This window comes from Quercus suber, unplaced genomic scaffold, assembly GCF_002906115.3.
Source record: "Quercus suber isolate HL8 unplaced genomic scaffold, Cork oak 2.0 scaffold_19, whole genome shotgun sequence".
NCBI classification, from domain to species: Eukaryota; Viridiplantae; Streptophyta; class Magnoliopsida; order Fagales; family Fagaceae; genus Quercus; species Quercus suber.
Genome location: NW_027069484.1, coordinates 2,530,003 through 2,541,803, shown reverse-complemented (window position 1 = coordinate 2,541,803; position 11,801 = coordinate 2,530,003). Strand labels below are relative to the sequence as shown.

At 35.6% G+C, this 11,801-nt stretch overlaps 1 protein-coding gene across 1 annotated transcript; it reads right to left on the bottom strand.

The window, feature by feature from the left end:
• Positions 1 to 227: 227 nt before the first annotated feature.
• LOC136062821 (receptor-like protein EIX2) lies at positions 228 to 2,420 on the bottom strand. The gene is made up of 2 exons (XM_065762395.1): positions 2,054 to 2,420; positions 228 to 1,111 (listed from the first exon to the last, which is right to left on the bottom strand). Exons 1-2 carry the CDS (start codon positions 2,418 to 2,420, stop codon positions 228 to 230), a joined length of 1,251 nt encoding a protein of 416 aa, XP_065618467.1.
• Between the last annotated feature and the right edge of the window lie 9,381 nt (positions 2,421 to 11,801).

Sequence of the window (11,801 nt, the reverse complement as noted above, 5' to 3'; positions counted from 1 at the left end):
GCAACATCTTGTATCAACTATTGCAATGACTCTAATGTTCTTGCAATGGTTTTTTTCGTTGCAATAAACATTTTTTCTTGTAGTGATTCTCAGGAAAACTTCCAATCAGGAGATTATATGATAGATTCAATGATTGTAATCCTTGAAGACTAGTCACTTCTTTAGGGATCTCACTTGATAAATTGTTATTGGAAAAGTCTATACATTTTACAAGGTGGAGAATGGTGCTATAGAGGTTTGCCCTTTATCACAAGCAATTTGCTTTCAACAGGGAGAGTTTCATTGTAATAATCATGTGAGTGATTAAAACTCATGTCAGGATTTGAATTATTTTTTGTTGCCATGGCACTAAAATTTTTTACACATCCAGGAATACCTCTAGATAGCTTATTATGAGAAAGGTCCAAGATCCGAAGTGAGGTGAGAGCACAAAGTTCTTTTGGTATGTGACCATGGAAATTATTTGAGTGAAGGTTGAGAATCATCAAGCTTGAAAATCTATGTCCTATCCATAAAGGTATGCTTCCAACAAACTCATTTTCAGCAACATCAATAATCAACAAATTTTCACAATTTCTCAGAGATGATGGTAAGTTTCCAGAGAATTTGTTGTTGTATAGGTGCAAAGACTTAAGAAGTGTCAAAGATCCAATTGATGTTGGAAAACTGCCACTAAAATTGTTGTTTGCCAAATTTAGGACCACCAAGCTATTCCACTTCATCCAATAATCAGGTATTTTTCCTGCTAAATTATTTTTTTCAAGATTGAGATATCCTATGCTTTTGGAGTCATTCATCTTGAAACACAAAAATGATGAAATTGACTTGGAGAACGAATTGTCAGAAAGATCTAGCACAATCACACTAGAGGATATATAAGGCAATGAACCTTTGAAATGGTTTGAACTTAAATCAATCACTAAAGAAGTAGACAAAATTGAAGGATTGTTTGGAATCTCACCATTGATTTGATTGTGGGAAAGATTTAGATATTTGAATTGAGAAGACAAGTTCCAAATTGAAGGAGGAATCACATCTGAAATCTGTGTGTTGGATATGTCCAAATACTGAAGATACCTTTGTGAACAAAGCCATGGAGGAAATTCTAGCCCTAAATTCCATGATCGCAAGCTTAAAGTGTTAAGTTGAAACGGACAGGGGAGTCAATTTCGTACCGTACCGGCCGGTACGGCCAGAATATACCGTACCGGCCAGCAATCTGGTACGTATAACCCCCTTTTTTGTACCAGAAAAAATACCAGCCGTACCAGTCATGTACCGGCCGTACCGGCCAAATTTTTTTTTTTTTTTCTTTTAATTGATACTAAAATCTAAAACCATGAATAATTAGTTTCGAATTGAGGAAATGTTTTATGGTAAACTTTTATATTTATTATAATATATATATATATATACACATACACACATGTATACATACATACACACACACACACATATATATATATATATATTTATAAATATAAAAAATAGCGGTAAACTCGAAACGGTACACCGGTATTGACCGGTATCCGAAATATATCGTACCATTGGCCAAACCGATACAGTCTCCAGTACGGTATTGACTCCCTTGAAAATAGAGGAATCCAATTGTGACTTGTATTTAAAGTCAGCCAGTTTCCAAATGCAACAAATGATTTCAATCTTGTTAAATTGGAAAAATGGGATTTGAACACAACACCTTCCAACATATTTGATTCAATACACAACAGGTCTAGCTTGGAAAGCTGACCCAAATTTTGAGGAATTGTCCCATTGAATAGATTATTTGAAAGATCCAGGTATGTCAAAGATGAAAGACTACCTAAAGACAGTGGGAGTGGACCTGAGATTGAATTATTCCGAAGATCAAGATTAGCTAGATTTTTTAATAGACCAAGTTCATCCGTCAAATGACCATGAAGTTGAGATTCACTTAAGTCTAAGATCTCTAGTCTATCTAAAAGACACCCTGATAAACTTTCTAAGATTTTAGATATCTCTTGAACCCATTTGTTTTATGACAATCTGATTTCCCTTAAGTTACAGAGATTACCCAATGATCTTAGCAACTTTCCTCCAAGTTCATTGTATGACAAGTCAATACTAATGGAAGATGTTAGGTTTCCAATGGCACTAGAGATTGTACCCTGCAAATTATTGTCGGCAAGGTTGAGAAACTCAAGACGACTAAAACTATACAACCAATTGGGAATTGAAGAGTTGAAATTGTTTCCAGATAGATCGAGGTGCCTAAGAGAAGTCATGTTGTGGAGATTAACAACAAGAGATGAAAAGTTAACAGTGGGTGTCGGTGGAATGAAAGGAAGTTGGGAAGATGACAAGCGCAAGTCAAACAAGGAAGGGAGTGTGTTTGTGAGTTGTAGCCAATCAAAGGCTTTGCTAAGATTAACATAACTCATATCGAGATGTTGTAGCAAAGGAAGACCAGAAAGCCATTGAAGGTTATTCACATATGAACTAAGAAAACTAGAACTTTCGAGATTGAGATAGAGCAAATTGGAGAGATTTCCAAGTTGATGAGGTATGAGTCCCACAAATTTTGCATTAGAGAGATTAAGAGATATTTAACTCTTCATTGAACCGAGAAATGAGGGAATAGGAGAAGCAGAGAAATTATTGAAGTTGAGGTCAAAGTAATTCAAATGCTTCAAATTAAGTAGAGATGGATTTAGCTTACCACCAAACATTGATTGCTCATAATAGCTTGAAAGATGGTGGTGGTGGACATGAGCAATGAGGTTGTGGCAGACAACACCAAGCCAGTGACAGCAATCCCCATCAATAGTCCAAGAGGAGAGCCGATTTGAAGGATCAATAAGGTCTTGCTTGAACTTGAGAAGGGCATGTCGCTCGCTATCGATGCAACGAACCTTAGAGTCAGTGTGTTCGATGCAGAAAACGAAGAAATGAGGAAGAGGAATAATTAGAAAAGCGATGAAAAGGAATCCTAAGGAACCCTCCATTATCAGATTATTATGAGAAGTAAGGGTTAATTGTGAAAACAATGCTAATTGGATGGTAATTTATAGGAGCACTTCTCCGTTTGATTTTGTTTTGTTTTACACTTCAAGCATTGAATGAAGTCTTGCAAGTTGCAAGTAGGACCCTTCCTCCATTTTGTTTTGTTTCACGCGTTGAGCATCATATTGTTCCTGAGTCATTAAATCATCCCAAATAGGAGGAAGGAAGGTTTTGAGATGGAGTTGGTGGCTAGAAAGCACGGACGCGGCTGGGAGGGTGCCGCACCCGAGTCCCCTGAGTCCGACGCGGCCTGACGCGGGACGCGGCGACTCGCGGTTGTCTGATTTTTTTTTCTCGGATTTGCACCAACGAGGCTCGATTCGGCCAGAATCGGCTTTGATTTGGCCAGAATCGGTCAATATCGGCCGTATCGGCCGGCGACCGATACGGCCGAAATATGCCGGAAACGGCCGATATCGGCCTTGAAACTTGCCGGAACAGCCGAAATTTTGACCTCAGAGGCATAGTAATGTGTTTCTTGTCTTCTTCTTTCTTTGTTTTGTGAATCAAGGCATAACAATGTGTTTTTTATGAATATTTTAATAGTAAAAATATATAGAAAATATAAATAAAAATATTTTTAATAATTTTTTAATCGCTGAGTCCCGCCACACCCGCACCCTATCTTTTTAAAAATTGTCGAGTCCCGTACCGCACATGAGTCTCGAAACGCACCCGTGCTTCATAGGTTAGTGGACGTGAGCAGTGAGGTTGTGGCAGATAGCACCCACCTAGTGACAGCAATCCCCATCAATAGTCCAAGAGGAGAGCCGGTTTGAAGGATCAGTAAGGTCTTGCTTGAACTTGAGAAGGGCATGTCGCTTGCTATCGATGCAACGAACCTCAGAGTGAGAGTGAGAGTGTCCGGTGCAGAAAATGAAGAAATGAGGAAGAGGAATAATTAGAAAAGTGAGGAAAAGGAATCCTAAGGAGCCCTCCATTATCAGATTATGAGAAGTAAGGGTTAATTGTGAAAAAAGATACGAATTGGATGGTAATTTATAGGAGCACCCTTTGATTTTGTTTTGTTTTACACTTCAAATTCTTCCGCATTCGCTGGTCTATGCTTCAAGCATTGACTGAAGTCTTGCAAGTAAGACCCTCCCTCCATTTTGTGGGGCCTTTATCTTGATTTGGCCACATATTTTTTACTTTTTGGCTGCCACATATCAATTTTCATTGGTCAATTATTTCTAGTGTCTTTGTAGTCTTTCTTAGAGAAACACTCTCTCTTTCAAAGGCCAGGGCTAATTAATAGATTTACAATATTGTTTTAATTTAAAATGAATTGGGGAATTCTAAATATAAATAAAGTATATATTATGATGAAATCATGGCAAAGTGTTTAGCTATAGAGCGAGGAAATGTTTAGGAAATTGAATAATTGATAGAAGCACAAAAGATTGTCGACAACCAAAGTCTTTATTACTTTTGCTTTCTTTTTGCTGACATTTTCTTCATATCAAGATGATGAACTTGAATAATTTTTTTTTCTTTTCTTTTTTTAGAAAAAGAACTTGAATAATTGTAAGTTTTCATTACACACGTCAGGTTAAAGGGATGATCATTTTGTTTAATCTAATTAGAATATATATATATATATTAAATCACGCAAAAGTTAAATTATTTGTATCAAATTGCTTAAGAAAATTTTCATTTAAAAAAAAAATTAAGCAAAATATTCAGAGTAAAGGCTGATCTTTTACGTGCTGTGTATGATCTTTTAGCCAAGTACTCTAGACTAGTATATGGCCAACAGGTCGAGCCAGAAGATGTCTCGTTCTCTAAATTTAGATGAAAATGTTGTTTAAGTCAATAAAGTTGTATTTGTTCTAGGAAAAAAGAAAAAAAAAATGCTAGTCTCTCAAGTCTTCCACAATAAAAAAGGATGTTCCTCCACATCTCCATTCTGTATTGATCGCCGATTATGGCTAACTTTAATGACATTTCACAATCTTCATTCTCAAAAAAAAAAAAAAAAAAAAAAAGTCTTCCACTATAAAAGTTGTGTTTATTTATTTATTTTTGTTGAAAATAAGTTTTTATTTTGTTTTGTAAAAAAAAAATTATTTTTTGTCTAACACAACTTATGGAGAGTACACTTGATAAAATACGAATGATGTTAGTTTGAATACCTCATTTTCAAAAAAAAAACCAAAGAATATTTCATTTTCCCTTCCCTAAGGCCAAACCTCTTTATTTATTTATTTTTATTAAAAATAAAATAAAACAGAAGGCTTGTCTTCCCCTATAAAAAAGAAGAAGAAAAAAGTTTGTCTTATAAAAGCATTCAAAAATTTCAATCAATTCATGATCCACGTTCCTAAGGTTTAGATTAGAGAAAGCAATAAGTCATTTTCTCACAACACATCAACCCATTTGCTTAGTCTTCCACTATCAAAATGCTTATGCTTTAAAAGTCTTCCACTAAAAAAAAGTCTTTCTTTTTTAAAAGATAATAATTGCATGAGTAATGTTATAAATATAACAATTTTCACAATATTTGAAGACAAAATTTGACAACAAACTTAGTTATAACCAAAGACTACAATTCCACTCAATATCTTTTTATTAATGAGAATTTTGACAAATCTATCATTAGATTACATTTTCTTTTTATATCCTCCATACTTGCAAAATTTTCAATAAAATTAAAGTTTAATAAATATGTCATCAATCAAATGTTTATTGTTTAACAAGAAAAAACTTAAGGACAACCCGGTAAAAATATATCTCAAACTCTACTTAAAATGCCTACAAAATAGGATACTCTCCTACTAATCCATGATTTCACAACAAACTTATCCACATTTAAAAAAATAAAAAAAATAAAAACTATTACACTAGACCAACAAAAAAAAAAAAAAAAATTCATCGCATGCCCAAAGTGCATGTGATGAGACTAGTAAAATCCTATTATGATTGAGTCAATTTTGACTCAAGATGTAATGCTTTTATCTTCTTCTTAATAAAGTTACTATATTCTTTTATATATATATATATATATATATTTATAGTATGCTTTATAAAATAAGAAGAATGTTAGTTTTTTTTTTTTTTTCCCCTTCTTTTTGATGAGTTAACAACACTAAGACACAGGGGAAAGAGGAAGGGGTGGGAAAGGGGAAGACAAAACTTAACACTAGCACTTCTAAAAGGGCCTAACCTTCGTTTTTTTTTTTTTTTTTTTTTTGTTTTTGAAACTTTGATGAATCTTTCCTTTTCCCTTCCCTAAGGCCAAACCTTAATAATGATTTTTAATTCAAAATAAAATAAAACATATAAGAATTGGACAAGGTTTTTATCCAATTACTTTAAAGATAAACCTTTCAAACTCTTCATATATCTTTTTATTTGATGTGAATTTTGAAAATCTAACCAATAGATTGCATATTTTTTATATTCTTAACATGTATATTAAGTTTCGTTCAAAACGAATGTTATTTTCTATTTGATCAATAAATTTATTTTTTGTGCATAAATTTAGATCACAAAAAATTGAAATTTAAATATTTTATTGATGACATAACTATTGATCTTTGATTCTTTTGAAATTTTACAAGTACAAAGGATATAATAAAAATATGCAATTTAATGGTTAAATTTTCAAAATTCATATTCAATAAAATGATAAAATAAAATTTTGAAGGGAAACTTTTTTCCATCAAAATTTTCAATCAATTCATGATCCATGCTCATAGAGTTTAGACTAGAGAAAGCATGTTAAGTTGTTTTCTCTAACAACACGTCAACCCATTTGCATAGTCTTCGACTACAAATAAAGAAGTCTTCCACTATCAAAAGATTGTACTTTAGAAGTCTTCCACTTTGTGGGTTCAATCAACTCAACTAGTAAAGTTTCTGATGGTTATATAAGAGATCTGGGATTCAATCCCCGCCTACACCAAAACTGATTGGTGTCTTAGTTTGATGATACAAAGCTATTATTAAGAGTGGACGCTATAGGTTGAAACTCTCTAAAAAAAGAGAGTCTTCCACTATCAAAAGAAAGTCCTTCATTTTTAAGGTAATAACAATTGCATGAGGAATTTTATCAACACAAAAATTATTAGAATAGTTGATTTGGCAAGTTTTTAGAAAAAATTACACTTTACCTATTTAAACTATACTGCCTCATTTACTCTCTAAATTATAAGAATGCTTGTTTTTCCCCTTAAAATATTACTCATCAGACACCAACATGTCACTCAACTGCCATATAAGCAAGTCCACCAACGGAGGGACTAATTTTGCTAACGGAGAGAAACTTTATGGAGTGAAATCCATTTTTTCAAACTTTAAGCATTAAAATATCACATTTTGCACTAAAATTAATTATATCACATTTTGCTCTGAAATGGCTTTGAAGACACAACTTTAATATAAACACATTTTACACTACAATTGCAAATTTTGAAGTTTTGATACAAAACATCAGTGGCAGCTCCCTGAAATCAATATTATGAATACCGTTTTGGACCCTGCTTTGGTTTGTTTAGTGGAACAGAATATTTTAGTACCGGTCTATTTTGACGTACCGTTTTAGGGTGTTTCAGGATTTCTAAAAAAAATAAAAAATAATATATATTTATATTTTCTTATACAACATAAAATAATTGATCCAAATAAGTAAACCTCAAATAAAACAAATCATTTAGTTTTTCTTTTTTGACACTCAAATCATTTTGTTATTACATAACAATTACTGTTTTAGAATATTAAAACATAAATATGTAATTAAATAATGAAAAAGAACAACAAAAAATAGTACAATAAGAGTGTATATATGTATATCAACCCATTGCAAAACTGCTTAACATTTTTTATTTATTTAATGTGTATTCACTTACTTTTAAGGGACTATAGTCCACTACCCCAATTCAATGCCATGGCCCCATCCACCCCACACTAAGAGACAAGAGTCGATCAGCAATTTCAACACAATTACATATTTTTATATTTACATACACTTACACAAAAAGACAAAAGCTAAGCAATTTATATTGTCAAAAGATAAGTCTAAGTCACAAGACTCACAACACAAGTCAGACTATGAGTGAGAGAGAGAGAGAGAGAGAGAGAGTTGACATACCTTGATGTTGCCTGAGGTCAAGGGCGGTGTCGCGGCGGCATGTTGAAGGCTGAGGTTCTTATTTCCCGATCTTGCTTTTGCTGTTGCCGATCTCGCAATATCCGATCTGGGCCAAGTCAATCTCTAATCTCGCTGTCGCGGAGCTGCTCTAGGTGTTCAGTATTGCTATTGCTGCCTTGCTGAGTCTTTTTTTTTTTTTTTGTTTTTGAGAATCGCTGCCTTGCTGAGTCGCTGCTGCTACTAAGAAGTGACTCAAGTGAGGACATGAGGTTCTTATTAAGTTAGAAATTGTTTTAATTTAAAATATGATTGGGTATTATTATTATATTTGTTGAGAATCCGTGGGTTTGCTCTTTGCTAGGCTTGCACTGATCAGTCTTGTATTGATCATTTTTTTTTTTTTTGAGAATACATGGGTTTATGTTTTCAGTATATTAGGCTTTTTTACCTGGTGGGCTTGCTTGTTACAATTTTTTTTTTTTTTTTTCTCTTCAGATTTTAGTTCAAATTTTTTTTTGGACTTTTTTTTTGCTTGAAAGTAGAACAAATAAATTTTTTTTTTTATTTGAGGGTATTCCTGATTTTTTTTTTTAGAGTGTAAACAAATAAAAAAAATTAATTATTATATATAAAATTTTTTTTCCAGGTCAGGGTGTTCCTGGGAACACCTTGCCATGAATGTGGTGCTGCCACTACAAAACATGATTTTTTTAAGAGGCTATTTTTTAGAAAAAAATTTCACATAAAATAATATTATTTTTTCAAAAATCTCTAGATTTTACTGTAAAAGTGTTGCAAAAAAAGGGAGTATAAAAGGTTTAACGATATTGTATTTGTATGCAAAATATTACTTACTGGTGTATTCTCAAAATGTATAGTTATATTATGCAAAGTTCAAGCATAATGAATTTAGCTCGAATGGAAAGGGCACAATAACAATTTTATTATTGAGAAAACCAACAAAATTGTAGGGACTGGGTTTAAGCACTTCTGCTTTTGGATGAGTGGGCTCAGACCTAACTAGCCCAATACAATGAATTTGTAGAGAGTGGGCCAAAGAACTAGACTTTAGTGCATGGACAAAAATCAATATGGCGTTCGTGACAATCAGACAGAGATGAATTGAGATTAAGAAAGTTTGTCTTTGGCGCAATCCGAGGAGCTTTGCTGTAATAATTATTGAATAAGAGTGGTTGCAGGAACTCTTCAGATCCTTCTCCCCCCCTCTCTATGGTTGGTTTCTCCTATTATATAGTCCTCTTTAAATGAGCTTTGCCTTCCACTTGTTGATCATCCAAGCCTATACCTGACTGCTCCTCCCATCAACCACCTTACCAAACCTCCTGTGATTTACAGCAACCAAGGCAGCACTGTTCAGAGGTCACTTTCTCATTAATGCGGCCAGGACGTTAGTTGTGGGCATTTAATGTGGATGTGACAGTTTCTCCTTAAATTGCTCTTTCACTATACTTCCATAGATGACCCATCGTACTTGTCTTTTTCTTGGGGTGCTTAGGGGGGCTGCCTTTGGTGGCATGTTGCTCTTCCCTTTTATGATCTTGGCTGGCTGTGGACAAGATTGTCCTCAGCAATGCTTCTTGGCAACTTGGGCTTTCTACGTTCATCCTCAGATGTTTCTTCATACTCGGCGTGGGCCTTGGGCTTAATTTAAAGTGGGTTGGGGCTGCCAGATTCTTGGGCCCCATAATAGCCCTTCAAAATCCTGTTGTCCAGCTCCTTGGACGAGGAGGAGGATTTTGATTTCCTCGAGCCTTTGTCATGGCTTGTCCAGTCTTGTCCTACGTCAACGCTAGAGTCTTTTTACCTATCCAATGCACATTTCCGGTGCTTCGGTATACAGCGTGCACCCTTATTAAATTCTGGCGGCTCTGTGCTCCCCACGTTCAATGGTGTGATGGTAATCTATTCAAACCGATTTGTCTCTTTACTTTTGCATTCAAGAATTCTTGCGCACATATCCTGAATCTGGTCAAGTCACTAACCAAACTCGTGTCTCTTTGTAGCATAAAAAGCCTGTCCTTGGAGTTTTTCCTCATTTCTGTAAGTCTTCTTCTTACTCTATCTCGTGTTTTGTCCATTTTGATCTTCTTTTCCCTTTATTCCTCTCTTTCTTTTGTTTTTCCCTGAATCTTTTAGCTGTTCTTTAGGATGGGTAGGTTTAAGAAGTTGGTTGAGTCTGAGGAGGCGATGGAGAAATTCATTGCCAATTATAGGATACCCAGTAATGTGGGTTTGAGGTACTGTGAAGAAGGGGAATGGTATATCAAGAGGGAGGTGGGTGAAGTAGTGATTCCCATAATCGTCTTCCTTGAAGGCGGTATGAGAATACCTATGGGGCCAGTGATGAAGGACTACCTTAGGCACTTCCGATTAGCCCCTACCCGGTGTGCTACTAACGTGTTTAGGATCCTGGGTTGCGTGGATGCCTTAAACGAGCAAATGGGGTTGATGTTAACTCATCACGATATGAATTGGTGCTACAACCTCCAACACCTAAAGGGTAAGTCCTACTACATGAAGACGAGGGACGATAAGGTTCGGCTTATTCAGTGCCTCCTCGAGTCCAGTAAGAGGCTAAATAAGGACTTTCTCATAGTGTACGGGGAATGGCATGACGACCTTCATTGTCCAACAGAGAAGGGGACACCAGGTGGGGTGCTTAGAGCAGGAGAGGACTTGATCTTTTGTGTTATTGTTTCTCCCCACAGACGGCGCCAATTATAGGGATTGGGTTTGAGCACTTCTGCTTTTGGATGAGTGGGCTCAGACCTAACTAGCCCAATACAATAAATTTGTAGAGAGTGGGCCAAAGAACTAGACTTTAGTGCATGGACAACAATTAATATGGCGTTCGTGACAATCAGACAGAGATGAATTGAGATTAAGAAATTTTGTCCTCGGTACAATCCGAGGAGCTTTGCTCTAATAATTATTGAATAAGGGTGGTTGCAGGAACTCTTCAGATCCTTCTCCCCTTTCTATATGGTCAGTTTCTTTTATTATATAGTCCTCTTTAAACGATCTTTGTCTTCCACTTGTTGATCATCCAAGCCTATACCTAATTACCCGTCCCATTAGCCACCTTACCAAACCTCCTGTGAGTTGCAGCAACCAAGGCAGCACTGTTCAGAGGTCAGTTCCTCATTAATGTGGCTAGGACGTTAGTTGTGGGCATTTAATGTGGAGGTGACAGTTTCTCCTTGAATTGCTCTTCCACCATACTTCCATGGATGACCCATTGTACTTGTCTTTTTCTTGGGGTGCTTAGGGGGGGTTGCCTTCGGTGGCATGCTATTCTTCCTTCTATGATCTCGACTGGCCGAGGACAGGATCGTCCTCGGCGATGCTTCTTGGTAACTTGGGCTTTCTACGTTTATCCTTGGACATTTCTTCATCCTCAGCGTGGGCCTTGGGCTTAATATAAAGTGGGCTGGGGCTGCTAGATTCTTGGGCCCCACAATCTGAGGAGCTTTGCTCTAATAATTATTGAATAAGGGTGGTTGCAGGAACTCTTCAGATCCTTTTCATGGTCAGTTTCTTCTATTATATAGTCCTCTTTAAACGATCTTTGCTTTCCACTTGTTGATCATCCAAGCCTATATCTGATTGCCCATCCCATCAGCCACCTTACCAAACCTCCTGTGAG

What these genes read in the sequence shown, in the direction of transcription:
- LOC136062821 (XM_065762395.1), bottom strand. Translation starts at nt 2,420, where the DNA reads ATGAGTTATGTTAATCTTAGCAAAGCCTTTGATTGGCTACAACTCACA. An exon ending in AAAGTTGCTAAGATCATTGG is followed by an intron (nt 1,112 to 2,053) that starts GTAATCTCTGTA and finishes CATGGAATTTAG; the next exon opens with GGCTAGAATTTCCTCCATGG.